This window comes from Xylaria bambusicola (genome assembly GCF_022495145.1).
Source record: "Xylaria bambusicola strain CBS 139988 unplaced genomic scaffold F5B22scaffold_35, whole genome shotgun sequence".
Classification (NCBI taxonomy): Eukaryota; Fungi; Ascomycota; class Sordariomycetes; order Xylariales; family Xylariaceae; genus Xylaria; species Xylaria bambusicola.
This window is the reverse complement of record NW_025953588.1, coordinates 337171-364641: the sequence shown is the minus strand read 5'-3', so window position 1 is coordinate 364641 and position 27471 is coordinate 337171. Positions and strand designations below refer to the sequence as shown.

General features: G+C 43.9%; 9 protein-coding genes across 9 annotated transcripts; 5 read left to right on the top strand and 4 right to left on the bottom strand.

Annotated features, from left to right (window-relative positions):
- Nucleotides 1-366: 366 nt before the first annotated feature.
- F5B22DRAFT_307514 (uncharacterized protein) lies at nt 367-1108 on the top strand. Its single transcript, XM_047970595.1, has 2 exons — nt 367-587; nt 654-1108. Exons 1-2 carry the CDS (start codon nt 455-457, stop codon nt 893-895), a joined length of 375 nt encoding a protein of 124 aa, XP_047828847.1. The 5' UTR covers nt 367-454; the 3' UTR covers nt 896-1108.
- A 63-nt stretch (nt 1109-1171) lies between these two features.
- On the top strand, nt 1172-3212 carry F5B22DRAFT_648662 (uncharacterized protein; the record flags this gene model as incomplete). Its single annotated transcript, XM_047979049.1, has 4 exons — nt 1172-1912; nt 2176-2449; nt 2597-2928; nt 3078-3212. 4 exons carry the CDS (start codon nt 1172-1174, stop codon nt 3210-3212), a joined length of 1482 nt encoding a protein of 493 aa, XP_047828846.1.
- An 8171-nt stretch (nt 3213-11383) lies between these two features.
- Nucleotides 11384-12154, bottom strand: F5B22DRAFT_648661 (uncharacterized protein; the record flags this gene model as incomplete). Its single annotated transcript, XM_047979048.1, has 1 exon — nt 11384-12154. One exon carries the CDS (start codon nt 12152-12154, stop codon nt 11384-11386), a length of 771 nt encoding a protein of 256 aa, XP_047828845.1.
- Nucleotides 12155-12925: 771 nt separating this feature from the next.
- On the top strand, nt 12926-15642 carry F5B22DRAFT_657826 (uncharacterized protein; the record flags this gene model as incomplete). The annotated part of the gene is made up of 8 exons (XM_047980078.1): nt 12926-13157; nt 13272-13318; nt 13412-13880; nt 13958-14162; nt 14230-14292; nt 14439-14683; nt 14825-15274; nt 15386-15642. The coding sequence occupies 8 exons, from the start codon at nt 12926-12928 to the stop codon at nt 15637-15639; spliced, it is 1965 nt and encodes a 654-aa protein (XP_047828844.1).
- A 159-nt stretch (nt 15643-15801) lies between these two features.
- F5B22DRAFT_307378 (cytochrome b5) lies at nt 15802-17422 on the bottom strand. The gene is made up of 3 exons (XM_047970591.1): nt 17409-17422; nt 17091-17341; nt 15802-17005 (listed from the first exon to the last, which is right to left on the bottom strand). The coding sequence occupies exons 2-3, from the start codon at nt 17147-17149 to the stop codon at nt 16552-16554; spliced, it is 513 nt and encodes a 170-aa protein (XP_047828843.1). The 5' UTR covers nt 17150-17341; nt 17409-17422; the 3' UTR covers nt 15802-16551.
- Nucleotides 17423-17983: 561 nt separating this feature from the next.
- F5B22DRAFT_307423 (glycolipid 2-alpha-mannosyltransferase) lies at nt 17984-19953 on the top strand. Its single transcript, XM_047970592.1, has 3 exons — nt 17984-18666; nt 18726-19164; nt 19303-19953. The coding sequence occupies exons 1-3, from the start codon at nt 18152-18154 to the stop codon at nt 19600-19602; spliced, it is 1254 nt and encodes a 417-aa protein (XP_047828842.1). The 5' UTR covers nt 17984-18151; the 3' UTR covers nt 19603-19953.
- F5B22DRAFT_307323 (EXS family-domain-containing protein) lies at nt 19818-21796 on the bottom strand. The gene is made up of 3 exons (XM_047970590.1): nt 21605-21796; nt 20155-21536; nt 19818-20086 (listed from the first exon to the last, which is right to left on the bottom strand). Exons 1-2 carry the CDS (start codon nt 21693-21695, stop codon nt 20401-20403), a joined length of 1227 nt encoding a protein of 408 aa, XP_047828841.1. The 5' UTR covers nt 21696-21796; the 3' UTR covers nt 19818-20086; nt 20155-20400.
- Nucleotides 21797-22740: 944 nt separating this feature from the next.
- F5B22DRAFT_615286 (Pex12 amino terminal region-domain-containing protein) lies at nt 22741-24363 on the top strand. The gene has a single exon (XM_047975528.1). It carries the CDS (start codon nt 22973-22975, stop codon nt 24236-24238), a length of 1266 nt encoding a protein of 421 aa, XP_047828840.1. The 5' UTR covers nt 22741-22972; the 3' UTR covers nt 24239-24363.
- Nucleotides 24364-24978: 615 nt separating this feature from the next.
- Nucleotides 24979-27306, bottom strand: F5B22DRAFT_307233 (uncharacterized protein). Its single transcript, XM_047970588.1, has 3 exons — nt 27055-27306; nt 26310-26432; nt 24979-26236 (listed from the first exon to the last, which is right to left on the bottom strand). Exons 1-3 carry the CDS (start codon nt 27073-27075, stop codon nt 25040-25042), a joined length of 1341 nt encoding a protein of 446 aa, XP_047828839.1. The 5' UTR covers nt 27076-27306; the 3' UTR covers nt 24979-25039.
- Between the last annotated feature and the right edge of the window lie 165 nt (nt 27307-27471).

Here is a 27471-nt window from a genome sequence, read left to right as displayed (position 1 = left end):
CAGTTTGACTCTTCGTTCCCACTGAGCTTCATATGCAGGTCAGCGCTGCATCTTTCGAAACACTTTACACTATCTTCACGCCCACGCTTCTTCTCCTGTATAGACGTACAGGACACCTACTACTCACAGTATACTTATGTCTTCAACCCCCTCCTCCTCCTCCCTCCTCCTCCTTTGCCTTGGTCTGGTTTCATCAAGGGAGCGAGCTTCATCTTCTACGATTCCTAGCGCCTCTGCACACGACCCATTGTCAGCTACATATTGTAGTGCCTTATAGTTCGTAATTTATTTCGACTCTCTCGCTTATCTCTTCCCTTCTTCATTCCAACTCGGGCGGCCAAGTGCTAGTCTTCTCTTCTCTAGGGGAACAGAATTGAGGTTATACCCCACGACATCCCGCGAAGAACGCGAATCCCCAGTGTAAAATAGCCCTTATCTACGTAATCATGAGTGAATGACAAAAATCATGAAAAACTGCCCGCAAGACTCTTTTCCTGACCTTGGGATTTGTTTAACCACCAAACCTCATACAGAGTATGGCCCTGTCGCTTCAGGTCTTCGAAATGGTGTCAAGCGTATGTCGGTCGGTAAGTTCCTATTGAGCCCCACCACATTATGTGACAGGTAGCATATCTAAGTTTCGTTTTCTATAGTAATTTTCAAAGGGAAAAATGGTCTTCCGAGGCCCTTCGACAGTATAGTCCGTGATGCCACAACCTACACTGACCACGCCAAGCGCACGACCATCACGTGGCTAGACGTCGCCTATGTCCTAGGCCTTCAAGAGATATGGTTGACGATCTTTCGGTTTTCTCAACAAAATCCCCAATTGACCCCTCTTCAATGTGGTTTGAGCTTCCATATACAGAATAGCAGCAAGACAAATTTTGTGTGATTGTACCATATTCTTGTCAATCGCTTATCGCCATGCATCTAGTGGGCGTCGATCTTATTGGGTAATGGGCTCGCGACAATGTAACGAAAGGAATACTTGGCTGCCCTTCCGAGCCATGTAACCGGCTTCGCAACGAGGAGAACCCAGCAATTCGGAAACAGGGATTTGATAGCCGGCGACTATTAGAAGCTTGCTTCAGAATGGACCTCGCCCGTGAGCAGAGTCTTAACACTTTCACCGTCAAAAATACATATAAGCCGAGACCGAGGTCGCGCAATGTGGTCTAGATTTGCAATTGTGTTTCAGGCGGTTCTAGCCGTCGCTACACCTCTTATATCGAGGAATCCAGCCAACGTCCTGTATGATCGTGCAAGCACCATCGCCGCTGCGGCTCCGGTCTTCGCTTGCTCGGCGTCGAGCTGGCCGCCGAACACCATCGGCAAGGCCAACGAGCCACAACAGCCCTCGGAGGATTTGACCGCGATCCTCGCGGCTGTAGACCCAGCGCGTATCCAAGCGACAATCGAGAAACTAGTGTCCTTCGGTACGCGTCACACGCTCTCGAGTCAGACGTCTAAGACAAGGGGCATCGGAGCCGCGCGCGATTGGATCCATGCTGAGTTTCAGCGGTACGCAGACATGAGTGATGGACGGCTAAGCGTTAAGACGGTAGGTTATGTACAAGAACCCGATGGAAATCGGGTCACATTTGCGACGAGGATTAGCGACATCGTGGCTACGCTCAAAGGTACAGATGAGAACCGGCTCTATGTCATCTCGGGCCATTACGACACGCGGAACACGAATGTCCTGGATTATGAAGGAGATGCGCCTGGCGCTGATGATGATGCCTCTGGCGTTGCGGTCTCGCTGGAGTTGGCAAGGGTCATGTCGAACCCAAAGTATCCTGTGCCGAAGGCGAGTATTGCGTTTGCCGCTGTAGCGGGTGAGGAACAGGGGTTATATGGCTCGCAGTTCCTTGCACAGACATATGCGAACAGTACGCCGAGAGTGAATGTATGTTGCCGTTTCTTCTTTGGGCTGGATAAGCTGGTCTGGGACACATTGGGCTTCCCACATGGATTTGTTGCAGCTGGCAACTAGACTCTTGACCATTCCTACCTTTTTTTTGTCTGCCTGCTACCACATATCCATCGAATCATGATGTCTTCCTCTCTGTATATTTGCAAACTCTCTTCCCCTACTTAATAACCTACCGGCTCTCTATCTCGCGTGATACTCATATATCAACTGTGGATAACTTACTCACACACCCGCAGGTAGAAGGAATGTTAAATAACGACATCGTCGGGTCCCCCAACGAAGCAGATCCCCACGTGATCCGGCTCTTCGCACAAGGCCTTCCCCCCCTGACCGTAGAAAACTCCACAAAACGGGAATCGCGGCTGCAAATCGGCGGCGAGAACGACACGCCCGCGCGCAACCTCGCGCGCTTCGTCAAAGAAGTCGCAGAGAACCACGCCACGGGGATGAACGTCTCGGTCATATACCGGCTAGATAGGTATCTGCGCTCAGGCGACCACCGCCCGTTCCGTATGTAACCACTGGAGTCATTTTCTTCTTGTTCCAGTTACTCCCGGAGGCCATAATCGCCTAATAGGGGCACAAGTGTGTGTCTCAGGATTACACAGAACCCGAGATATTTTACCTGAAAGGGCAATTACTGACTCCAGTGGACAGTCGAAGCCGGGTATCCCGCGATCAGGTTCACGGAACCCCGCGAGAACTTCGCGCACCAACATCAAAACGTGCGTGTGGATAATTCCACTGGCAACCCCGTGCAATACGGGGATCTGCCGCAGTTCTGCGACTTCGAATTCATCGCGCGCGTGGCACGCGTTAACGGGGCCACGCTTTGGAGTCTTGCGAATTCACCGGGTGCGCCGACGAATGTGCGGATTGATACGGAGGCTCTGGGGAATGAGAGCACACTGTTTTGGGATCCACCGCTGAGTGGTGAGGAGAACGTTGCTGCGTATGAAGTTGTTTGGAGATCGACGGCTGCACCTGCTGTATGTAATCACTGGGGTCATTTTCTTCCCGTTCTAGTTACTCCCGGTGGCCATAGTTGACTATTGGGGGGCACAAGTGTGTCTTGGGAGTATGAAGAGCTTCTGAAAACTTTACCTGAAAGAGTAATTACTGACGCCAGCGGTTGTAGTGGACGGATGTGATTGATGTTGGATTGGTGAATCGGGTTACGCTGGACCTGAGTAAGGATAATGTCGTGTTTGGCGTTAGGGCGAGGAGTAAGGAGGGGAATAGGGGTGTTGCTGTTCTGTCGTTTCCTGGGTAAGGGAGATGGTTGGGAGAATGCTCGGCATATTGAGGTAGACGTTGAGTATATTTCTCCATAAACCATCGAAGAATGATTGGGTTGATGGGGGTGAATAGCTATCTTCGATCAGTGAGAACCCGTGGCGAACGTCAATGATGCATTGATAGATCAAGGAGGGCTTAGCTGGTATCTTTGCTTTCGTCCTTTAGGCTGACCGGTGTCTGCGATGGCGTCACAGGACGATGTCTTTGACGGTGTCTCTGCAGGCCCGCGGAGTTTGCTCTCGGAGGCTATTCGGGTCAGCTTAGGTAATTGCATATATATCTTAATAAGCAGTTCAGAAGATGACTAATAAGTAGGGTAAATGGATGAGTCATTTAGTTATCCAGTATGGAAGGAGAGTTGTATGAATAGGAATATAGAATATGGTTTTCCTGATTGCGGGGATAACCCGCTGTATATAGACCTAGCCGCTGCCCTGAAGGTGCCCTGAAGGGTACCCTAAAGGGTTCCCTATCGAACCCATTGGAAGGTTCGAATCTATGACTCATACCCAGATAACTAATACCCTACAGGTAAATTACCTAATTAGGTATTAGGTAAACAACCTAATTAATATCCCCCTTTAATTTTATAAGCTGAATACAACTTATAGAATTAGTAATCCAATTCTAGAAAAAATAGATAAAATCTATTAAATTAATAAATAAAGGAAAAAAGTAAAACCTTTATAAGAATTTTAAGGGAAAAGTGAAAAAACCCTTTATATATATATATATAAGGTAGTAAATACCTTAAGGTGAGGAAAAAAGCATAATAGTTAATATATAAAAACCTCGTTTATTAATTATTATTAGTTATTTAAACTTATAGCGCGCAATTATAATAAATATAAATAAATATATTTAATGAAAAAACTATACATTATATAAAAAAAAGTTATCTTATTTAAAAAAACTATATAATAGATAAAAAATTACATTAAAAGTAAACCTTTATATATAAGGAAAAAGCTTTTACGTATATATACCCGTTAATGCCTTAAATGCATTAAACCCTAGTTTAGCTAATATTTTAACCAGAAAATTAGCTAAATTGTCTTTAAAGGGGGTATATATTAATTAAACTTATTTATTATTTACCGCATCTTTTAAAAAGTAGTAAATAATAAAAATATGCTTGGATTTTTTATAAAATTCTTAATTTTTAATTAATTTAATAGCGGACTAATTATCTATTAATATAATAGGAATATTATCCTTATAACCAAACTAAAGGTTAACGTTTAAAAATATAGTTATACTAAATAAACAAATAGCTTCTTTAATTGCTTCCTTTAAAGCTATATATTCTGCCTTATATATATTTAAAGTAACGGTTCTTTATAATTATAAAGCTTAGCTAATTATATTATTATTATTTAAATTACCTAAATAGGAAAAGGCATAACCACTTATAGATTTTCTAATATTAATTTTATTAGCCTAATTATTATCTATATAACCTTTAAGGGTTAAATTATTATTAATACAGTTATATTTAATACCAACTTCTTTATATTTTAATAAATAATACTATATATAATTTAAAGCATTAAAATGCTCCGTATTAAGGTTACTTATAAAATAAAAATAGTATATTATTATAAAAGCAATATTTATTTTAATTTTTAAAGCTAGGTATAATAAACTGCCTATTTGCTTTTAATAGCTATTAACGTCTTTAAGGCTTATAGTTAAGTTATTTTTCTCGAACTTAAGTTCTAAAGTTTTAAATAGGTCCTTCGGCCTATATAAAAGGTTATTCATTATATTAAACTTATTTAATAGCTTTTCTATATAGCGGTTCTAATTTATAAATAATTCTTTAATATTATAATTTATATTAATATTATTTCCTAAAAAGAAAAATATTAGGCCAAAATTTTCCAATTTTATAAATTTATTTAACTAGTTTTTAATTATTTCCACTTCTTTATATAACGGGGCTATTAAAAGTATATCATTTATATAATAGATTAAAGCAGTTTTTAACGCTTTATTTATAAATACCCCTTCGTTTTAAAGTAATATAATAAATCCTATTTTATATAAATAGTTATATAGGAATTTATACCATAAACGAAGTAATTGTTTTAAACCATATAAAGCTTTATTTAAAAGCCCTACTTTATTATTAGCTTTTTCTTTATTAAAAAAGCCTTAAGGTAATTTAATATATATTTCGATATTAATTCCAACATAGTAGAACGCGTTTTTAACGTTGTATTATATAATTATATAGCCTTTATTTACTGCTATTATTAATAGTAAGTGCTAGAATTCTAGGCGATAGGTTGTTAAAAAGGTTTTTAGGAAATCAATACCTAGTTTTTAATTAAAGCTTTAAATATAATATTAAGCCTTAAATTAAATATTTTTATTTTTATTTAATATATATTTATCCTTTATTAAATTAGGATTATTTATCACCTTTTCCTTATAAACCCAATAGTTTAAAAGTGCTTTTTTACCCTTAAGTAAATTAATTATATTAAAAATTCCTTAATCTTAAAGTTCTTTTATTTTTATTAAAGAAGCTAAATATTACTCCTTTTTATTATTAAATTCTATAGCTTCTTTTTAATTTTTTAGTTTAGCTATAGCTATAATTAATATAAAATTCCTTATTTCTTTATTATCTTTTTAATTTTTAATATTATTTAATACTATTATAAAATCTAATAATAAAGTATCTTTTATACTATATAGGTTATCTATATTAATTACTATAATATTACGGATTTCTTCCTCTTTTTTATAGGGGTCTTTAAAAATAATAGGTTTATTAGCGTTACTTTTATTCCTTTTATTTCGTTTTTCTATTTCTTAATTTATCTTTTCTATATTTTCATTATAAAAAAGGTTGAATAATTCGATATTTTTCAAATTAGTAAAATATATATTTTCTAATATACGAATATTTTTAACATATTTAAATCTTTTCAATAAAATATTATATACTTTATATATATTACTCTTATATAGCTAAAATAAATATATAGCTTTATTACCTTTTAGAAATAGCTTATTCTTCTTTTTATTATTGTTATAATAATATAAAAAACTAAAAGCTTTTAAATTATTTATATAAAGTGCTTTTCTATTATAAGCTTTATAAGGGGTTTTTAACTTTAAAGCTATATAAAGAATAATATTATATAAATAAACAACTTATAATAAAGCTTCCCCCTAAAGATAAAACGGAAGATTAACTATATATAATAATAATCTAACCTTATTTATTAAAGTTAGGTTTATCCTTTTAATAAAACCATTATACTCCTTATTATACAAAGGGCTTTTAAGGTATTTTATCCCATATTATCTAAAATAGACTATAAAGCGGTTATTTATAAATTTACCGCTATTATTAAAGAAAAACTCCTTTATTTTTTCACTATTATTAATACTATTTTCCACTTATTCTTTATATTTTTTAAAAGTAAGGAATATTAAATCCTTATCTTTTAATAGCTTAACTTCTAAATATTAAGTTTTCTTATTAATAAAGGTTATATAATAGCAATATTTATTATAGGTTAACGGAAAAGGTCCACCTAAATTGCTATATATCCATTCCAACTTTATATATTAATTTTTATTATTAAATTTCTTATAAATCTTTTTCCGCATTTTAGCTTAAAAGCAGGTTTTACATTTAGTTAAATAAGCTTCTTTTATAGCTTTATATAATATTTATATCTTTAAATTCTTTAATAAGCGTAATAAAGGCTTTTCGCTTATATGGCCTAAACAAACATACTATTTATAAAACTTATTATTAAATAAAGGAGTTTTTACTAATTAAGTATTTACTCTTTCTCCTAGCCTTATAGGGTTATTCTGAATAATCTTATTAGCTATATTAGTAACCTTTTCTATTAAATTAACTATTTTAATAAACGTATATAATTTAATATAGAAAAGACCTTTATTCTCCTTTCCTTAAATTAATAACTTGTTATTTCTTTTATTTATTATTTTAATTATTAGATTATTAATAATAGTAATAGTATAATTAAGTCTTTTTACGCTTATTAGATTTATTTTTAATTGGGGAATATAATAAACCTTATAAAATTTAAAAGATTTTCCAATATTTTAAAAATAACCTTTTAATTTACCTATTCCAATTATACATATAGTTTTAACTTCTCCCCACTTAATAGACCTATTAACTAGTTTATAATTATAAAGAATATCCTTATTACAAATTACGTAAACTATAGCAGTACTATTTATTCCAAACGGAATTATTTTATTATAAAAATTCGATTTTTTATAGGTTTTTAAATTTTTATTTAATTTTCTATTAGTTTTTCTTTTAATTATATTAATAGATTAATTGTTAAAGCAAATATCCTTACTAATTCCTTTATTTAAGTTATCTATTTTAAAGTTATTAATTATAGAATTTATAAAAGGCATAGGGGGGTTATTTACCTCTGTATCCCCTTCTTCTTCATTTTTATAATCCGGTTTACCTACCGGGGTTTTAACTTAAAGGTCGAAATTAATATCCTTGGTAATTATATCTTTATCGTTGAATATATTGCTTAAGTTTATAAGGTTTTTAATTTAGTTAACTTTTTTAAAATTTTTTAATTTCTTTAACTGTTTATTCTGCTTCTTTAACGCGGCAATTAAAGCTAACTACTTCTATTTATATTTTTCCCGTTTAAATTTAATATTATCCTTCTTTTTCTTTATCTTTTACTTATTTTTCTAAATTTTTAACGCCTTATTTAAGTATAAAAAATAGCATTCCTTTTTAATATAACCTTTAAGCTTACAATAGGAATATTATTTGTTTTTATTTGCTTTTTTAGCATTTTTAGCTTTATTTATTGTATTTATAACCTTATTATTATAATTCTTTAATTTAAATGTATTAATTAATATTAAAAAAAGCATATCAAAGGTATAAACGTTAGGGTCCTTTTATAGGTTTTAAATAATATTATTAATTAATCCTTTATAATTACCATTTAAATAATATAATACTTAGGATATTATTACCTTTTTAAGTAATTTAATACCCTTTTAATTTAAGTTATTATTTAATTCTTTAACTTTATTTAAATATACTTTTATAAAAGTGAAATAAAATAAAAAAGTATTAAATAGTTCTTTAAAGGTAAGGAATTTAATTGTAAAGCCTTTTAAGTTATATAGATTTTCCAGCTTATTTTATACTTTAATCGGGTTATTAATGCCGTATAAATATATAAAAGGGGCATCCTTATATAATAGTTAAATAATATTAAATGCTTTTTCTTTTTTATGTAGGCTAGTATTCCTATTTATAATAGCAGAATAGTAGTTATCCTTTTTTAAGGTTACCTTTACTTTCATTTTTTAAATAAGGTAATTAATGGAGCCTATAAACTTTACTACTTTATAAATATTTAATTGAAATATATTTATCCTTATATAGCGTATAGTGCGTTTAGATATATAGGGTTATAGGGGTAAAGGGGTGTAAAAGTGTAGCTTTTTCGTGGAAAAAGTAAAGGTTTTGCGATTTCGATCGAAAACGTTTCGGTTATAGCTTAAGTATAGCTTAGTTAATTCGATTATAGCTTAGTTCACTTAATAGGGGTTGTGAAAGGTAGCTTAGGGGTTTCGAAAGGGTAGTTCGAAAGGGTCGAAAGGGGTCTTCATTTCCGGTGAATATATACGCAATTATACCGGGCTTATAACCTCTCGGAGGCTATTCGGGTTAACTTAAGTAATTGTATATATATCTTAATAAGCAGTTCAAAAGATAACTAATAAATAGGGTAAATAGATAAGTTATTTAATTATCTAATATAGAAGGAGAGTTATATAAATAGGAATATAGAATACGGTCTTCCTGACCGCGGGGATAACCCGCTGTATATAGACCTAGCCGCTGCCCTGAAGGGTGCCCTGAAGGGTTCCCTATCGAACCCATTGGAAGGTTCGAATCTATGACTCATACCCAGATGACTAATACCCTACAGGTGAATTACCTAATTAGGTATTAGGTAAACAACCTGACTGACATTTGCGAGGATCAGTTGGCAGCCAATTTGGCCCACATTTGATCGCCACTGCACCTTGGCAGCAAAGTAAATAATTATCTTGTGTCCCAGATTCAGACCACGTGGGTGATATTTACAGGCGTTCATTTATGTGATTAATCTTAATGTTTGAGCTCCAGTGGACGCTCTAACATGTAGTTTCGATGAATTTGATATTCTAAATAAGGCCCTGTGTTAGCCAGCAAACTACAACTACGAATTCAATAATGGCTACTCAACTTTTCAAAATAAAGAGCGTCGATATTTGGGTATGGTTGCTATGAAGGCGTGCGTCATTTATGATTGCATAGCCACCATTAGTACTAGTAACTGGCTGGGCTGGGTCACTTTCATCCCAAACTTCTTCAGGTCTGTCACAAGGCTACAAGGCAGCTACAAGGCTGTAAGGCAACAAAGAAATCCTTCCTATATGTAGCTTCAGCTTTTCCCCCAAGAAGGTTGGAGGGACCCTTGCGCAACAGTAGAAGTTATTAGAGGTCCCAACATGGAAAGAAGACCCTCACCACATTGGAGCACAGTTCAACGCTCTTAGATCAGTCTCACATGCTACACCTAGTCCCACAATGATCAAGCTATGCTGACTTTCTTTTTACTGTATAAAGCACTTGACGAGCTGTTCTATTTTGGAAGGACTAGCTATAAGAGCGCTTAACGCTCTTAAGTGACTGTGAAATGATGTCTGAGAATTATGTCCTATTTGGCATTATTTACCCTTTTCTAGAGCAACACAATGATAACATAGGGCAAGGTTTGACTATGATAAAAGAAAAGATGGTAAGACGTGAATCGCTTGGTTGTAATGTTGCGTTGCTTTGAGATGGCGTTTTGACTCCGAGCGACTTACCAGTGCAACATCATAATGGCGGGCGTCTCCCAACCTGTGAATGTTGATTGAAACCGGTAATTTCTGCCTTAGTGTGCCTGATATTAGCCTCAACAGGAGGCCCAGATTTGCTTTTGTTACTGTCAAAAGTATAATTACTTGCATACATACATTCCTTGACTAGTGCAGTGTATTTTAACGGGCGCTTACAGTAGGAACTTGCTTCAAGATACTTGTACTAAATCTATGGCAGATTTCGATGCTGCGCAATGACCGATCGGTACTCCTCTTTTGTCTGACAATGCTGAGCACATCCCCAGTAAGGCTTCATACTAGAAAATAAAGACATTGTAACTCTATATATCTAATCGCTTATAGCTTCACTCTCGCAGAGGATATGGTTGGCTGCGGATGGCCTAAAGGGTCTTGGCAGTCTCAGTCGTGTGACATCCCGCTTGCATTTGAGATCGATCAAATTGTTATGCGCTACGAAGAATTACGAAAGATTCAGAGAATGGATTATGGCACACCAAACTGACAATTTATTGAGCTATTGAGTAGGGTGATAAGTTATCTTGGTATGTAGCAGAAAAATTCGTTGTCCCCTAGTTGTCCCCGTGCGCAGATATTGGTACCTATCTTGACTCCTGCAACGACTTATTGCTAATTTCTTAGGGGTACTTGACGATCAAGTAGTGACTCAGCCATCTTAGTAGACAATTGCGGAAGAAAAATGCGGTTGAAGATTCCGTAAATTTAAGCCCTGAGAGTTAGAGCTAATTATTGCTGATTACCCTCCATGTACTGGCCGTGTTTCACACTGTTACACGTGCAACCTCTGTATTAGCTGAATATGCAGTTCGCCTTGCACTTCGGCCGTACGAAGGATTTTTGCAGGCTGTTCATGATCTTTCAAGACATGCAGGCAACATTGGGCAATATTGGAAAGTGAGGTTATACAGACTTCGCTTCTTGAAACAGACCCCAGAGACCCAGGCGGTCTGGGCTGGCAGACCAATTGTATATAGAGTCAAGTCAAGCCACCAACAGCCGAGAAGGAGTTGGTTGGTCAAGGACTTATGCAGCCCTAGTTGTTCATTATAATCTGAATTGCCTAAATTCCAAGCCCAGTAATCCTGCCCTTGTTATACACACGACGGCCCTTTGTCCAGGAATCATAGCCCAAATATTACCCGATAACCAATAATAGTTCAACTTTGTACATTTTCGCCAAGTATCCAGAATATGCACCGCCTACTAATCCCAGAAGGATTGTCTGATCTCCTGGGGAGGCGTAGGAGGGCCCGAGTTATCGAATTTGGGTTTTTTACTCCTGGGCGATTCCAAAGATAATTGTGCCATACCATCTAAATCAGGCGTGCCTATCTTCCGCTTTGGTCTAAGACCAGATTTTGGCTTGGCATGCTCTGTCGAATATTTGTTCAAGGCAACGCCAGTTCTCGTAGCGTCTAACTTTCGCAATAGTCTGTCAACATAGGGCCGAAGAAATGGAAAGTTGTTGAATTCAGCAATCAGGCCACGCAAGACCCGAAATACGAGGTCCGGCGAAGAATCTTCACGGTAGATGGCCGTGAAGATCGGACTATCGCCATAGATATATGCGTCCACACAAGAAGCTAGCAATTCACAATATCCCCGAAATATGAAATCCCACCCAGGATGTGGTAAGGCAGGGATTAGTAACGAAAGGTCAAGTGGTTTGTGATCTCCATTAATAGCCTGCAACTGGGAATCCAAGGCTCTCACTTCAGCAACAAGTGTTGGGTCCACTGGGTCGACCGGAGGCTCTTCCTCGGCAATGAGTAGAATTACCAAGTAGGCATCTTCACAAACCTCGCAGATCAACCAATCCATGTCGAACCCTACATTGGGATCCAAATTTAGTATAAAGCTTCTGAACTTGGAGCGGAGGAGGGGGAGACGCTCCTGTTGAACTTTGAGAAAATACGGTGATAAAATTGTGTGGCCTTCAGGCCAGTCGGACTGGGATGCCAAGGATTTAGCCATGATAGAGTGGTATGCGATGAATCCGGTATAGGATAGTGCTTGAGCTGTGGATTAGGGAAATTTGTGATGATTTTCTGGACTGGGTAAGAGGAAAGTTGAATGATTGCGACAAAAGATATACGAACTATCCACTGATGCCTGGGATTTCCTTTGGAGACGATAACCGGGCTGACATGGTTATGGAAACAATTTCCATAGACAAAGCGGATAGGGACAAAGCCAACATCATGAATACACTTAACATTCAGTTGGACGCGGACAAGGAAACTTGCCGCAACCAGGATACGACACAAAGCGGAGATATTGCCACAAGGAAACATGTAAGTTCATGTAAATGATAGCAACTAACGATCTAATAGCTGGTTCCGTGTGAGAGGTGAGCTCCAAACTTCTACCCAATTCACCCGAGGAACGCTACGACAAAGACCATCCAGGGTGGTTCATAATGCGACAACATTCAACGATCCAAAAAACTACTTGTTAAATCTCGTTTTTGATGCAAACATCCTTCTCGTACGACTCGTATACTTCACGCCTTATTCACCAAGTATGAAGAGGGAAAGATCTATGTTAGCCATCAACATACTCACCTCCCTATATACAACATCATTCCTACCACCCAGTTTGTCAACGCTTAGCTCTTTTCTGACACCCCTATTTCTGGCAAGTATCTGTGGAGCTAGGGATAGGCAAGCACGATATCATTGTTTCCGACAATAGGGCAGAAGCAGTTGGCTATACCCTCCCTCAATAAATTGGCGAAGAGTCATCATGTCGTCACTGACCCCACGTGAGAGGCGTAGATATCAGCTACAGGTCAAATACAAGGAAAAAGAGCGGTTAGCTTTCCTCGGCTTATTCCCTGGCTTTCCGGATCGCGCCAGATGGACGGTGAGAGGCATATATAACATGCTAAGAGTGGAACTAAACAAATATTCGGAGGAGTTCCGAGAGATGACAGCGAAAGAGCTAGAGGAATCAGGAGAACTACGAAAAGAAGCCAGTACGTAGTTGTTAGCCTGAAGAATGTTGCATCACACCCAGTTCTCCTTCAACAAACTCTGCAGTAATATGTCATTGTAAGCCTTAGTGGTGGTTCCTAATGGATGTCTTATAGTACTGTTATGGGACCCTGATACTGAAGCCGAGAGGTCGCATCAGCATGTATGTAAAACCACTGGAGTCATTTTCTTCCTGTTCTAGTTACTCCCCGAAACTTTTACCTTGGAAGAGTATTACTGACTCCAGCGGTTCTAGTGGATCGAGGCGCTTGAATCGATGGTTCATCTACTGAGATCACCGTTGAGTGTTCCTGGAGTTGAAGATCGCCAGTCTGTGGCTGCATCACCACCTAGACCCTTGGCTGGATCCGCGGCTGGATCTTCGTCATCTTCTCCTTCACTCTCGCGCTCGTTCCGAACTTTGGCCATAACTTCGACGGCAACTGCACCTACGCCTGTTACACCCGTTACACCGCCTCGACGGCCACCGGTACCTAGGCCTGTTACACCTCCTCAACCTGTAACTCCGCCTGCACCTGTGCCTGGATCTCCACCCATATCAGTAACTGGATCGCCGTCTTCCGTCGTCGATAACGGCGGGGGTGCGTGGAGTACGCTGGACTTGGTTATTTGTCTCCAGGAAATAACCTACTGGCGGGAAATGGTGGCCAAAATATGGCAGAAAGCCATAGACGATCCAACTGAAATGAGCATGGCAGATTTATGTAAGTTGTTTCAAAAGATGGTTATTAAAGTAGCTATGCATAATGAACCATGAACGAGCTGACGGCGCTGGGACTAGCGCTTCAAGCCGCTGTACAATTCTTCAAACAAGAGCTTCAATGGATGCAAGAAGCCAATATGGAGTGGTACGAAACCAACGATCCAGCCTGTTGGAACCGTGAGACCTTGGAATATATGGCAGAGCAGCAGCCGAACGGGACCGGCGGCGCTCTATCCCGAATCGCAACCATGCTTAGAGAGGGGGGATTCGACCGTCTGAAGGAGTGCGTGCACCCCCGTGAACACAGAATGATAATTGAAGCAATTAAGTACTGACATTGAGTGGTTCAGGACAGTATTATATCCTGCCATCGCGCCTATCCAACAGGGGCCAAGTGTCTGGTTTACCGCCGAGTTAGTTCCCTGGAGTCATTTATCCCCCCTCCCCTCCCCTCCTTCCCCTTAGGCAGGCTTTGCGCTTCATTGCTCCTACAATGCTGCCGAAACATGAGTAGTGCTTTTGATCTTTCTGGTTATTACTGACTCCAGCGTGTAAATAGTGCAGCAATGCACCAATCCCCACTCTTGGACTGGCTGGCGCAAGAAAAAAACCACATGCACCCGGCGACTTGTGTTGCCTGGCTGTTGTGGGAGGACTCAGTAGAGCTCTCAAGACAGCATGTAAAAGACCTAAAGACCGCAACTGTCCGCCGTCTTAGTGAAGCGTTGGTCGATTTTCTTCCGCTGCAGGGCATAGGTGTGGGCAACAGGATCTATGCAAGAATAGGAGAAAGGGTAAATATCAGTAAGTCGAACTTACAATACCATCTATGTTTTTCTCCTTTACTTTTTGCCTACGACAATTTTGAAACTACTATGAACCCTTCTCGCCTTTGACTATCGTAGCTCTCGATGCACCCCAGCTAGCTAATTTGATTCGCCGTAGTGACCAGATATGCTCTAGCCCAAAATTGCGTCCCGTGCTTTGCTATTGCCCATACATGGGCGGATTATCTTAGGATCATGGGCAATATTTTTGCTTTTGAGTTCTGTGGACATGCTATACGGGCAGTTACGTACTCGTACGAACTCAACGCACTACTGGGGACCTGGCCACCAGTCAATGGAGCAATCGAAGCTGAGCAGTTCTGTAACAAATTCGGAGGTTATCTACATCCCGGATACAAGCGGCCTACCAAATTAAAGGAGGGCAGGAGAATGCTGTCTCAGTGGTTGCGTGATGCCAATAGGATTGCAAATCAGGACACACGGCAAAGAGGGGCGAGATTGGACTTACGACTACGCGACCATAAGGTTGTCGATGAGTACAAACAAAATTGGGCACGAATTACCGTAACCGAAGCCCGGTTTGAAGTACGCCGCAACGAATTTATACGTAAGCCCCCCTCCCCCCTCTCTTTCTTTTCTTTTCTTTTTTTCTTTTCAAACCCTCAATTATAAGGCTCACTTGGTTATAACGGGCAACTTCTAAACAATTTATTTATAGGGAATGGAAGCAATGAATGGTGGGAAGCGATAGCGGAAAAAGCCAGACAAAACTTCAACGAGCCACGTCTTCTCAAAACTGCTCTCAAGATGCAAGGTCTCATGGTTCAAAATCGGCCCGATTGGAGAACCCGGTTGGAACTGCTTAACAAGATAGAAAAATGTCTTGATAAAAAAGATGAGGAGGGGGCTAAGAAGTTCCTCGCTGAAATGCTATATAGAAAGGAGTTTTTTGAACATGTAATTATCCTCTAGTCTATTGAATCAAGAAGTAATCACGGGTTTACGGAAAGATTAGCTAAACGAACCCTACATTTACTGGTATATTTATGCATAATAATCTGTTGGTGTTAATACTGTTTACAATATAACTAACGTTAGTTATAACTAAAGTTAAATTTAAATTATTAAAGCTAAGGAGGAATTAATTAGATAAGGGCTTTTATAACCTTGCTAGACTGTTGTATTGTGGATAGTATTAAGTTCTAAGCCTATATCTCCGCCCTTGTTATATTCGGGATCACACTATTCAATTGTGTATCATATGGCTTCATGATTCTGTGCCATAGGACTCACTCTTGAATTCAATTTGCAAATATGAGTCATGTAGCAACTCTCTGAAGAGTCTCGCATGACGCTTCGAGTGAGACTTGTCCAGAATCCCTTAATGAAATTCATCGAAATAATATGTGACCGTCTTGAATGCCTTTAAATACCGTCTCCAACAGCATTAACTCGGGTCACATTCAAGAGATTTCGTAAATGGCACATACGCTTGCATAGTAACTTGCGTCATTCACTAATACCAGAGAGTACGAAGACAAACTATGCAAAATATAGCCATGAGATAGAGATGTTGCAGCTTTAGGGTACGGCGACAGGCGTGTCTAGTAATATCGTCTAGTTTCACAAACTTAGCACTCACCTAGTAGTATACATACTCAGTGGCATACAACTACATCGCTGCCATGTCCTGGGATGTGGCCGAAGCAGGGCTTCAGGGCACGTGGATTCCGACGGTTGGGCATACTGACTTGACTCTAGGAACCAAGATCAATCATATCTTAAATTCATATGTCATTCCGAGCTAACTGCCAATATCGTGTCTCTCGACGGGCGATGAAATAAGATATAGGAGCGTTCGTTTGGAGAAAGCAAAGCACTTGCTCATTTCTCGCCCTGGGCGACCAGCTTGCCAACAACAAGGTACTTGCTGAGAAACCTCTCCTCCCAGCCCTGCAAGCTCTCCATCTCCTCGGCGCCGAGGCCTTCGAGTGTATCAAGCGGGCCATCGAGGTCCTTAGTTAACATCTCCTCGTCGAAGCTGTGGCACGCGAGACCACGGCTGGCGTCGCGACCAGCGAAGTTCTCGTATGGCCCGCCCGGCCCGTAGAAATTGCGGCCGCTAGTGACGTCGAAAACACGGCCCCGGACGGCCATGTACACGGGCATGCCGTTGGTGCCGTTGTAGGGTAGCAGGACGTGTGGGGTGAAGGTGCGGAAGACGACGGCGGGTGGCTCGCGCGGGAGTGTGGCTGGTGGCGCGGGCTTGTAGAGCAGATAGGTCGTGTAGAGGGTGATGGCGACGAGGATGAGGTTGAGAGGCGTCACGAGCCCCGTGCTAAAGTTGCCAGTGTCTGTTAGTCGGGCCGGTCCGTAGTAGAAGCTATAGGGAATCGACGAGAATGAGGAGGGGCACTACGAACTAGAGCTCGGCCGTGTCTCGGGTGGCCTCTTGGACCATGCGCTCCTGGACGTAATCCATATCGGCGTAGTCGAGCAAAATGTCTATAGCTTCGAGGTAGAAGAATGTCTTCTGGTCGCACCGCGTAACAACGATGTCTAAGCGATAGGCGCGAGAGATGTTTCCGATGACAGTGGGTTGTTGGGTTGGGTCAGTTTCCGGGCTGTCCGGGCTTTCCGATCACGCCAGTCCGAAGAACTGGGGTGGCCGGACCTGGGCACAAAGCTGGTGGTAAGCTTGGGTGGTCTAAGCGTTATATAATCGTTCTATTATCACCTACCTACCTTACTGTGTAGGTATGTACGTAGTAGACATGAACCATTACGTCAATAAGGTCTTGTTCTTTCAATCAAATTCTACTAACTAAGCTGTTTTGAAAGTCGGCCTATTATCGTCTTCAAACACATCTGCTAGAAGGAAACGAGAGTTGATTGAAACAATGCCTTATTAACGAGGTTCGATCTAGCAGCGCGGTCCCTTTTAAGATATTAAGATGCACGCTAAGTCGGCAATTGAAACTTGACACCCCTTAAGATGATCAGCCAGGTTACCGTAGCCCCTACGGTTAGATACCTACTACCTACCTGACTAGGTATTTGGAAATGCCGCTCCTGCATCTTCATCTCTGTGAACAGTACCTCATAGCTGTCTGCCATGACAATTGCGCCGTACTTCTCTTCGTCCATTCAATACGGCTCCAGGTCTGGATAGCTTGAGAGCCCGGGGTGTCATAGTAGGTATGGCAATGTGGAACCCCGGCAGCTTTGCATTATTTGTCTGCCTGTTTGCGACTCTCTTTTGCCGACTAGACAGCATCATATCCTCCTACTAGACCTGCGTTCATTCATGATACGACTGATCGGCATTCTCTTGATCGAGCATAAGCATTCACGATAACAGAACACTTGCGTATCGTGCGACACGTTACTGCTATTGCCGATATCAATCGTGACTATCTATCTATATAGCAAAAGGAACTATGCCAAGCGATGCCCTTCTGACTTTGAATATATACCAAACATCATGCTGCTGAGGCGAATCAGCCGCGCAGCGCGCAGGCTACCATTCTTTCTCCTGCTTGTCACGGCCGCGCCTTTTATTCTTGAGGCCATAATCCACGTATGGAGGTCGCAGGTCCCGCGCCCCGCCAGGGACCTCGACGCGCCCTTCTTTACGACTTGCCAGGAGCCTGACGTCGCTGCCGAGCGAGAGAACGCCGTGCTTGTCATGCTGGCGCGCAACTCGGAGCGCCAAAAGGCGAAGAGGACGGTCCGGTCTATCGAGGCACATTTCAACCAGTGGTTCGAGTACCCCATCCTGTTCCTCAACGACGAACCTTGGGACGCCCGCTTCATAGCTGAGCTGAACAAGACCGCCGGGGGCAGGGGCATTTTTGAGGTTATCCCCAAAAACCAGTGGACTTTTCCAGATTGGTTGGACCAGGATTCGGCGAAGAAGAGCATAGAAGCGCAGGGCCATGCTGGTGCGCCACACGCAGGAAAAGAAGGGTATCACCACATGTGTCGATTCTATTCGGGGTGAGTTCAACTGTGTTTGATGGAGCGCAAAGATGTAGCCCGCTCATCCCCAATTCTAGCAAATTCTATCAGCTGGAGGCTCTCAGCAAGTATAAATGGTACTGGCGACTAGAGCCAGACGTTGATTTCACATGCGCCATCACGTATGACCCTTTCGTGCAGATGGCCAAGCATAAGAAAGTGTACGGTTATACGATCGCGCTATGGGAAGTCGGGAAGTCGTGCCCTGGTCTCTTCCACGCAACCACGGCCTGGAAATCATTAAAAGGCATACCCTCGAGCAGTTTATGGAGCGCCATGATGGAAGCGTCGTGGATGCCCTTCCCTTTTCGCAGCTTTCTCAGCTGGCTGCCTCACCGCGATGCTGCTGGCGACGTATGGAGCCTGTGCCATTTCTGGAGTAATTTTGAGATTGCCGACATGGACTTTTTCCGCTCAAGGGCGTACCAAGACTACTTCGAGTATTTGGACAAGAAAGGCGGTTTTTATCAAGAGCGGGTATGTGTTCATGCACAATATAAATCTACTCCAGCCTCCACCGTTCTCCCCCACCCTTGGCCTTCTTGGCGATTCATTTTTACACGAAAGCACAGCACAGCACAGCACAGTAAAGTACTGACAATATTCTGTGAATAGTGGGGCGACGCCGCTGTGCATTCGCTGGCCATCGGCATGCTGGCCGACCCTCAGCAGGTGCATCATTTCGAAGATATCGGATATCGGCATGCGAAGTTCTATCAATGTCCGGCCAATGCGCTTGATGGCCAGCTACCCGACTCCCCGTCGCTGGTGAAGAACAAGCCGTGGTCGCCCGAGTCTGCAGGCGGGATTGGGTGTCGATGCGAATGTGACGGTAAAACGGGACGCAATTTCCAATCTTATTGTCTCGATAGGCTCAAGCAACCAAGCAGCCCTAAGAAGGGATGGTTTTCGTGAGGATATTATTTCCTCTAGATCGAAAGTAAGATGATGATAATTATTTGGCTATCTTCTACGAGATGAACCTGCGTATATCGTAGGGGAGGGGCTATTCTGGAGCAGATTCATTAATACAGCCTTGGATGACGGTTGATAAAGATCAATATATTAGAGGCCAACGATGAAAATACGAGCTAGCCTCCCTCGACCATCATCCTGAAGACGAACAGCCATGAAGCCATGCTCACCCAAGTTGGGTCAATGATATTGAGATTCGGCAAGCGTATGCTACCAAATGGTATGATCAAACTACAAGCAGCTTCCTAGGAAAAGGGCAAGCATAATTCTAAGCATTCACGAAAGCAATACCATGTACCTATACCTATATCATGACGAGCAATAGACAGATTTGACTCAGTTACTAGGTTAGACAACAAAGGTTGCCCTTAGTCAGCATCCATGAAACACTCAAGTAAGCTTCAGTGTGCTCGAATACGTGCCTCTTAATAAAGAGAACATTAAAATGATCAGATTGGTTCTAAAGAATACAGTGAAGCTATGTATACATACTCGAAACTGGTAAATCAGCATGGTATTAGATAACAAGCCCAAACCGTGATGGATCACGTCTATGCCAACGCCCCAAGTAAATGCATCACAAACGCCGGTATTGGTCATTTGAAAAGCCCTGCGTACCCTCATGATATGCATTAACATCAACCACTAGTCGTTACGCCTTGGGTTTAATAACTAGGCCAAAATCAAAATTCACCATCACACCATCTTGATACCGCGGACCACGGGACGAGGTAATCTCTAATCCTCGTCCTGGTACTTGCCCTGGTAATCACTAAGCATGATGTCTTCTATGCCGAGGCCGATAGGCTGGCTATTGTTGCGAATCCACTCTGTCTCGACACGGAAGAAGATCCAGATCCAGCGGCGCATGACCTCGAGGAGCTCAACGATGAAGATGGAGCTCTCGAAATCTGCCACACGGTCGAGATGCGGACTGAGCTTAAGACTCCACGTACAGCGCAAAACGAGGTCGAGCGCGATGACGCCGTAGTATAGCCCTGGGGGTCCGAGGCGCAGCATCCGCCGCAGTCCGAAGGCGTGCTCTGGGTTATTTCTTGCGCGCGCGCCGTCTAATAGAGTGAGATCCCAATCTTTGGTCACGTCCCAGTAGAAGCTGTAGAAGCTGTTGATGGTACAGGCCAGGACCCAGAGACGGTATATCGTCACCGACCCAGGCGCCCAATTGCGCTGGAGCGCGCTGAGCAAGATCACAGGGAATGCCGTAGAATACTTGAGTGCGTTAGCGAGATGCTGACCACCCCATCCCCCTGACTCCGTGATCGGGCCTCGGCGCACGCGACCATACTCGATCAAACACTGGCGCAGCCGGATTATGGATGGGATGGCCAATATCAAAGGCACGATGATAGTGCCGCCACATCCACGGTCAGGTCGCGCTGTTGCAGAGCCATTCGTCCTAAGAAACATGCATAGTGCGACGTAAAGGTCACCAAGCACCTTGGCGTAGCTGGTCAATACATCGGCGAGCAATATGTCGCCGAACTTTCCATCCCTCGCCTCTGCGATACCACCAATGGCTATCCGGCGCAAAGTGGCGCGGAGGCGCGCACGCCCCGCATGCGGAAGTCCCGTCGTGCGTGGGAGGGGAAGAGCCAGGAAGGCGAGCAACACGAGAAGGTATGTAAGTGGCAGCCAATCCCATGCCAGCACGAGATGCGGGTTGCGTTGGGTGAAGATCCAGAAGATAAAGAGGGAGAAGCCGAAAATACACGAGAGGACGCTGGCAAGTCGGTATACGGAGAAGTGATGCGGCGGATGGTGCGGTGAAGGCCGGCCGGGGTATCGAATCAACGAGGGCACGTCGATCTTGAGAAGGTACAGGCAGTGCAGGTTGATGCCCCAACCCCAGACCGCTAGAATCGCGTTCTATCAGCATTTCCTACATCAAAGCGGCTTGAGGAGACATGGAGAGGCGCCATACCTAGAACGACAATAAATGCCACGCGGTATGGTAAAGGAAAAGTCAAGCTGAAAGAGTCCAGCTCAGACTCGACCGCTGGATCACCGTCCATGGTTTCGAGGCTATATCAGAATGTGCATCGAGTTCCGGAGGAATAAGGATTCCGATGATCCAGCTGAGGGCGAGAGTTTGGAACAAAGGGTTTGAACGAATGTTGCGCCGTCAACTAACGTGGATTCATGATAAGGCCAAGATACAATCGGTACCTATTGCAAGTGCAATTCTGCACAAAGTACAAATTAGGGGAGATCTACGTCACCCGTAATCCCTGTCGGCTCCGAGTCGCGCTAATAATAAATGGGAAACCGTCCGACACCGTCCCTGGCAGCCTGCAGCCTCAGTGGGCAGCCCACTAACAGGACAGAACTGGGAAGTACCGTGTCTGACCGTGAAAGTACTGTAACATGTACCAGAGTTGTAAACGACATTGTTTAAGTAGGTAAGTCTCGTCAAAGTCTTCGAGCTGTTTTGAATACGTATTCCGGCGAAATCCTGTTTACACACACTGACCATTCTATACGCCCAATAGAAACAGTCTGAAGGTTAGCAATAGACATCAATTATACCTAGGTATCGAGCCAGGGTCAGCTAGCAGGGTCAGACATAAATCCAAATGAACCATATAAACCTTTGCCAAATCAACTATAGTAGTGTCCTTGGGAACAACGTAATTCTATTAATGAATGAGTTAGTATTAAGACCTGAGAACGAGCGCTAGATGCCGAGAAAGGACGAGGTCCAAACCAAAAGCGACCTTTGGTAAAGTACTACTATATACCGTAGTATTGATGGATCTGTCATGGAGGTATATCAAGTGCCTATTCCATTTAGACCTTTTAAGAGCCCGTGTCCTGTTCGAGGCATCGAGCTCGGAATAGACGCGTGTTATTGAACGATGAAAATCATTTCGAGATACGGATGGAATGCCCGGATACTCATTCTTCTTCACAGTGAACATTGTGACATATTGGGCTCTCTAGAGGACTCTCCATGCTCATTGACGCGCTTACCTAATGTATGTATAGAGTGCTATTAAGTGGGGATAAGTTGGTGGTATGGGGGCGTGGTCGGCAGGGAGCTTGTTGCGCCGAGGTTCAGCACTTTGAGCCTTGAAGCGCTCGCTTCATCATACCGGTATGCGACTCAGCTACTATCTACATCACGCTACAACATCGACGAATTTCCTTCACGTAGATAAGAATTCACATGTGCCGGAAGTTCTCTGCACCGTAAATCAGAATCTAGCGAGCAAGGACTCCACTAGCACAATTGGCATGCCCAGCCGGGCGGGAATCAGGGCGACGAGATAAATAAATAATACTGCCGACCATGGCAACATCGTCAACCTCATCATCACCACCGACCTCCTCATCCTCCCTCGCCACCTCGCCATACCCATATGCCTTCGCGCCAGACATAATCCGCGCGCACCAGAAAGATGCTTATTTCCAGGGTCTTCTCACAAACCAGCTCACGGACCTACACCGGCGACTCCTGGGAGCACGGTCCGCACACTCCTGGTCGACTGAATCGCGCACGCTCGCCGACCTCATATACCTATGTCTCACGACGCTCCTAGGGAACCGCACGCTAGGAGAAGAGTACTGCGGTCTAGTCCAAGTCGAATCGTCTTCCTCTCCCCTACATCCGGACCAGGGCCGACGTCTCCCTTCCATCCAGCGCCGCGCCGCGTACATCGCCGGCAGCATCCTCCTCCCTTACGGGCTCGCCCGGCTTCTCCCCGTGATACGCGCGCGTCTCCGGGCGCGACTCGAGCGGAATCTAGCGCGAGCCGAAGCCCACGCACAATCGACGAAACCGAGTAATCTGAAAGGCGGCTCGAAACCGCCGACGCAGACGTGGAGATACAAGGCCCAAGCATATCTCCTCGCGAATCTCTCGACACTTACATCCCCGGCGCCCGTGCACGCCCTCAGCCTGGCACTTTTCTACTTCAGCGGGTCGTACTACGAGCTCGCGAAGCGGCTTACGGGTCTCCGGTACATCTTCACATCTCGTGCCCAGACAGGGGACGCGAGCACGGGGGAGCCCGGGGCGGACCGCGCCGGATACGAGGTGTTGGGTGTGCTCCTCGTCGTACAGATGAGCGTGCAGGCATATCTGCACATCCGGTCGACACTCTCCTCGTTCTCTACGTTTTCGCAACAAGCTGCATCACGCGAACGGAGCGCCGCCGGCGGAGGGGGGAGCGTCCACGTCTCGCTAGACGAGCACGCATACAGCGCCAACAACGCCGTTCTCCTCACAGAGATGGGCACGCCGGGCACGAGCGGCAGCCAGACCACGCGCGTCGACATCGCGGCCGTGACGCACACGCCGGCGCCGCCCGCGAGTCCATCGTCGAACGGCGTGCGCTATGACCTGACGGACGAGGACGCAATGCGCTGGATCAAGGGCGTGCAGCAGCGCAAATGCACGCTATGTCTCGAGGAACTCAAGGACCCCGCCGCGACGCAGTGCGGACACGTCTTCTGCTGGGCATGTATTGGCGACTGGGTCCGCGAGAAGCCCGAGTGTCCTCTGTGTCGGCGGGAGGCCATGGTTCAGCACATCCTGCCCTTACGAGCGTTCTAGATCCCTATCACGGGACACCAGCATATATCATGTACACTAATATGACACGTATCCGTATTACCCATAAGCCATCACGATAAGCATAATCATCCAATGTCACATAGCGAAGCATAGCAGGGAAGACAATGCTGAGAATCAAGTTTCATGCAATTTGAACTGATAATTCAAACATATTAGTTAGTGCGTACATGTGATGTGCCTCGCATATCTATCCTACCCAGGAACTGAAACATTGAAGGAAAAGAAATGCTTCTTCCGCATCAGCTAGACTAGATCAATTACAGAGCGAAATGGGCGAAAACAGCAAATGTAAACAAGACACGCTTCAAATGACAGTTTCCATCAAACTATGAATAACGCCGCAGAAGTTGGACTGGTCCCCCGCATGTCGTATGTTTCCGAATACTGAACAACCCCCCTGATTAGATGACGCGCGTCCTGTTCTCTCTCGCCCCAATTGCCCCCAAATGCTCCAATCCTTTGACCCTCCGCAACACCGTTTCAAGTCTCTTCATCCCGGCTCTATGAGTATGGGCTCCAAGTCCAGCTTCAAGAGCAGAAGGGTGGCGATGATATGCTGTGTTCCAAGTGGAAAAGGTTGCATTCGCACAAAAGAAAGTGTGTGTAGGTATGCCAACCGTACATCCTCGACTCCGCCTTGCCCGTGTCGTACACTGTAGTTCCTTAGGTATCATTGATGTTTCCGAGTAATCCTCGACCGCCGCCGCCCCTTAAAAGTCCAAAAGCAAGCCTGTTAGAACGCCATGTCCAAGTCTAGATCCCCATGCATCTATACTCCTCCTATTGCCCTTCTTCAAGAGAGAAGAGGACAATCTCGCCACGCTCGTTCCGTCGCATGCGCAGAGATCTCCATAATTCCTTCTCCTCCAGGCCCTTGCCGAGACTAGTACCTGACGAGGACCGTTCGCGGTGGTAACGCTTCAGGGCTTTGTTCACACTGCATCCACGGTCGCTCTCCGGGCCCTTATTACAGAGGCTTAGGAAGAGATCTGATCGGGGCTTAAAGACAACCAGAGCACCGCTCTCGCCGTCTTTCTCGTCACCAGATTTCGCCTTGAACTCAATGAGCTTCGGAGCCTTCCGAGAGCTGGAGCTGGAATGGCTATGTGTTCGGCGCTTCTTTTCTTTCCTCTCGGACGAATGCTTCCTCTTTTTTGAGACCTTTGACTTTGAGGTTCCAGTTACAAGTGCCTTTAGATTGCTACCAATGCTGTCTGTTCGTCTAGCCTTGGATGGCTTGGTGTGCTTCTTCTTTTGAATTGAGAGTGCTGGTGAAGTTTCGCCAGCATCACCTCCAGAATAATCCGGCGATGGTGGGAATTGTGATGGCCGCATCATGCGGTTCAAACCACCTGTTAAACCAGAATGTAGAACAGGGGGAGCGTCTGTCATGACTTCGTCGGTACGCGCTAATGCCGCCGGGCTCGTCTCAATATGCAGTCGCTTCCGTTTTTTGTCCTTTTTCAGTTCACGTTCGGCATCCTTAGTCTTCTTTCTATGTGCTTTTGGCGCTGGTGTTTCGAAGGCTGTTCCATATTGACCCATTGAACCGTCATCGACCATATAACCCGATTCATCGATATAGTTGTTTGAGTCGTCATCGAATCGTATGAGTTGACGGCCTCCTCCGTATCCCATTGGGGTTTCTTGCGACTGGAAAGTTTGCGCTGGGAAATTGACTTTTGAGGCATTTGGGGTTGCATCTACCATGTAGTCGAAGACATTTACATTCGCCTCCTCAGGAACAGCTGGCGGAGGCATAGGGGCTGCTGGCATGCCATTGTACGAGTCACCATAGTCATCCGCTGGTTCGTGGACTTCGTAGACCTGGTATTGTTCATATTCCTCCACCGCGTCCTCGACGTACGCTCTGTGTGCCATGGCGTCGTCGTTGGTTTGTGCTTCTGTCTGATTGGGCTTTTGCCTTTTGGGCTTGTATAGCGCGCCTTGATATTTTTGGTCTTCTGTTATACAACTCTACTCAGAACATCAGCGACACGAAAGGAACAACCCAATGCAGGCTTAATGATTAAACCCTGATGCAACCTACCGTATGCGAGCGATACTCAGTGCCAGGAAAATGGACCATGCAGTCGATGCAGGTGAAAGTTGCGCCTCGACAACGATTTCTGTGTGGGTCAAGCTTCTTCTTGGTCAAAACATCACCACACTCCTATGGCGGAGGGAATACAGTTAGATTACACAAAAACGAATGGCAAGAATAAGTATTATACAGATGCGACGAAGGAGACGTATACAATTGGACTTAAGGGAGTGTAACTGGCGAAGTTGGAGGGTTGGAGGGGCGGAGGGGTGGAAAAGGTCAGGAGATGACGGCTGTCCAGGTGCTCTGCTTCACGGGGTTCTGACTGGGGCGGGATGGGATGACAAGGGAAGGCCAGTGCGGGCCAGGGGTCAAGGTCGCAGCCCCAGTGTCTGCCCCAGTAGCCTTAGCGCCCAAGGACTCCAAGGAATAGACAGGGAAGGGGCCGAAGTGGCAGATCAATGTCCAGGGTGGGCGAATGGCGATCGATGAACAAGAGAGGATGGTAGGAAGAAGAGAGGAATGTGGTGTAGGTGTGTATGTGTGTGCGTGGATGCACCTAGAATCGTGAGGGAGGGGAGAAGCAACACAACAACGCGGAGCTATTGTCTTTTCCTGTTTTCCTTTTCCGCGATCACGCAGGGAGAGGGATGGGTAAATGCGTTGGGTAGAGACGGGTACAGGGAGAGAGGCGATGTGATGTCAGGCATCTGTGGTTACTGTACATGGCTTATTAAACTGACTGACATACCTCGCACGAAAAGGAAACCATTGTTCCTGAGTGGTCTAAGACTGCTGTAACTCTGGTTCGGATCTGATTGGACAGGGCGTCCTCAAGTACTTGGACGCGTTGCCCGAGGTCGTTACCGGCTAGGCGATAAATAGATTTGATGTTTATGCGCTCCTCTGGATTGGCCAACTTGGTATGAAGACGACGACAGTAGAAGCCGACGCTGGCAGTCCAGAATGCCAAAGCAAGAAGCCAAGGGAGTCAAGACACTGGATTCCTGGAAACGGCCCGCGTCTGGGGATTGGGCTATAACAGATAACTGACTATTAAATTTGAGCAAGGTGTGGCAGCCACCACTAGACGTCGATGGCCAAGTAGAGCAAAGTGAAGAGCAGAGGGGAGCACGAGATAAACAAGTAGCTGACGTAGATCGCAAGC

Coding starts and splice junctions, on each gene's coding strand:
- F5B22DRAFT_307323 (XM_047970590.1), bottom strand. CDS start 21,695: ATGGACGGTGATCCAGCGGTCGAGTCTGAGCTGGACTCTTTCAGCTTG. Junction 21,537..21,604: donor GGCATTTATTGTCGTTCTAG/GTATGGCGCCTC, acceptor ACGCGATTCTAG/CGGTCTGGGGTTGGGGCATC.
- F5B22DRAFT_307423 (XM_047970592.1), top strand. CDS start 18,152: ATGCTGCTGAGGCGAATCAGCCGCGCAGCGCGCAGGCTACCATTCTTT. Junction 18,667..18,725: donor ATGTGTCGATTCTATTCGGG/GTGAGTTCAACT, acceptor CCCCAATTCTAG/CAAATTCTATCAGCTGGAGG. Junction 19,165..19,302: donor GCGGTTTTTATCAAGAGCGG/GTATGTGTTCAT, acceptor TTCTGTGAATAG/TGGGGCGACGCCGCTGTGCA.
- F5B22DRAFT_307378 (XM_047970591.1), bottom strand. CDS start 17,149: ATGGATTACGTCCAGGAGCGCATGGTCCAAGAGGCCACCCGAGACACG. Junction 17,006..17,090: donor CGAGACACGGCCGAGCTCTA/GTTCGTAGTGCC, acceptor TGGCAACTTTAG/CACGGGGCTCGTGACGCCTC.
- F5B22DRAFT_307514 (XM_047970595.1), top strand. CDS start 455: ATGACAAAAATCATGAAAAACTGCCCGCAAGACTCTTTTCCTGACCTT. Junction 588..653: donor TGTCAAGCGTATGTCGGTCG/GTAAGTTCCTAT, acceptor CGTTTTCTATAG/TAATTTTCAAAGGGAAAAAT.
- F5B22DRAFT_615286 (XM_047975528.1), top strand. CDS start 22,973: ATGGCAACATCGTCAACCTCATCATCACCACCGACCTCCTCATCCTCC.
- F5B22DRAFT_307233 (XM_047970588.1), bottom strand. CDS start 27,075: ATGGTTTCCTTTTCGTGCGAG. Junction 26,433..27,054: donor TGGTTTCCTTTTCGTGCGAG/GTATGTCAGTCA, acceptor CCTCCGCCATAG/GAGTGTGGTGATGTTTTGAC. Junction 26,237..26,309: donor CTGAGTATCGCTCGCATACG/GTAGGTTGCATC, acceptor TGTTCTGAGTAG/AGTTGTATAACAGAAGACCA.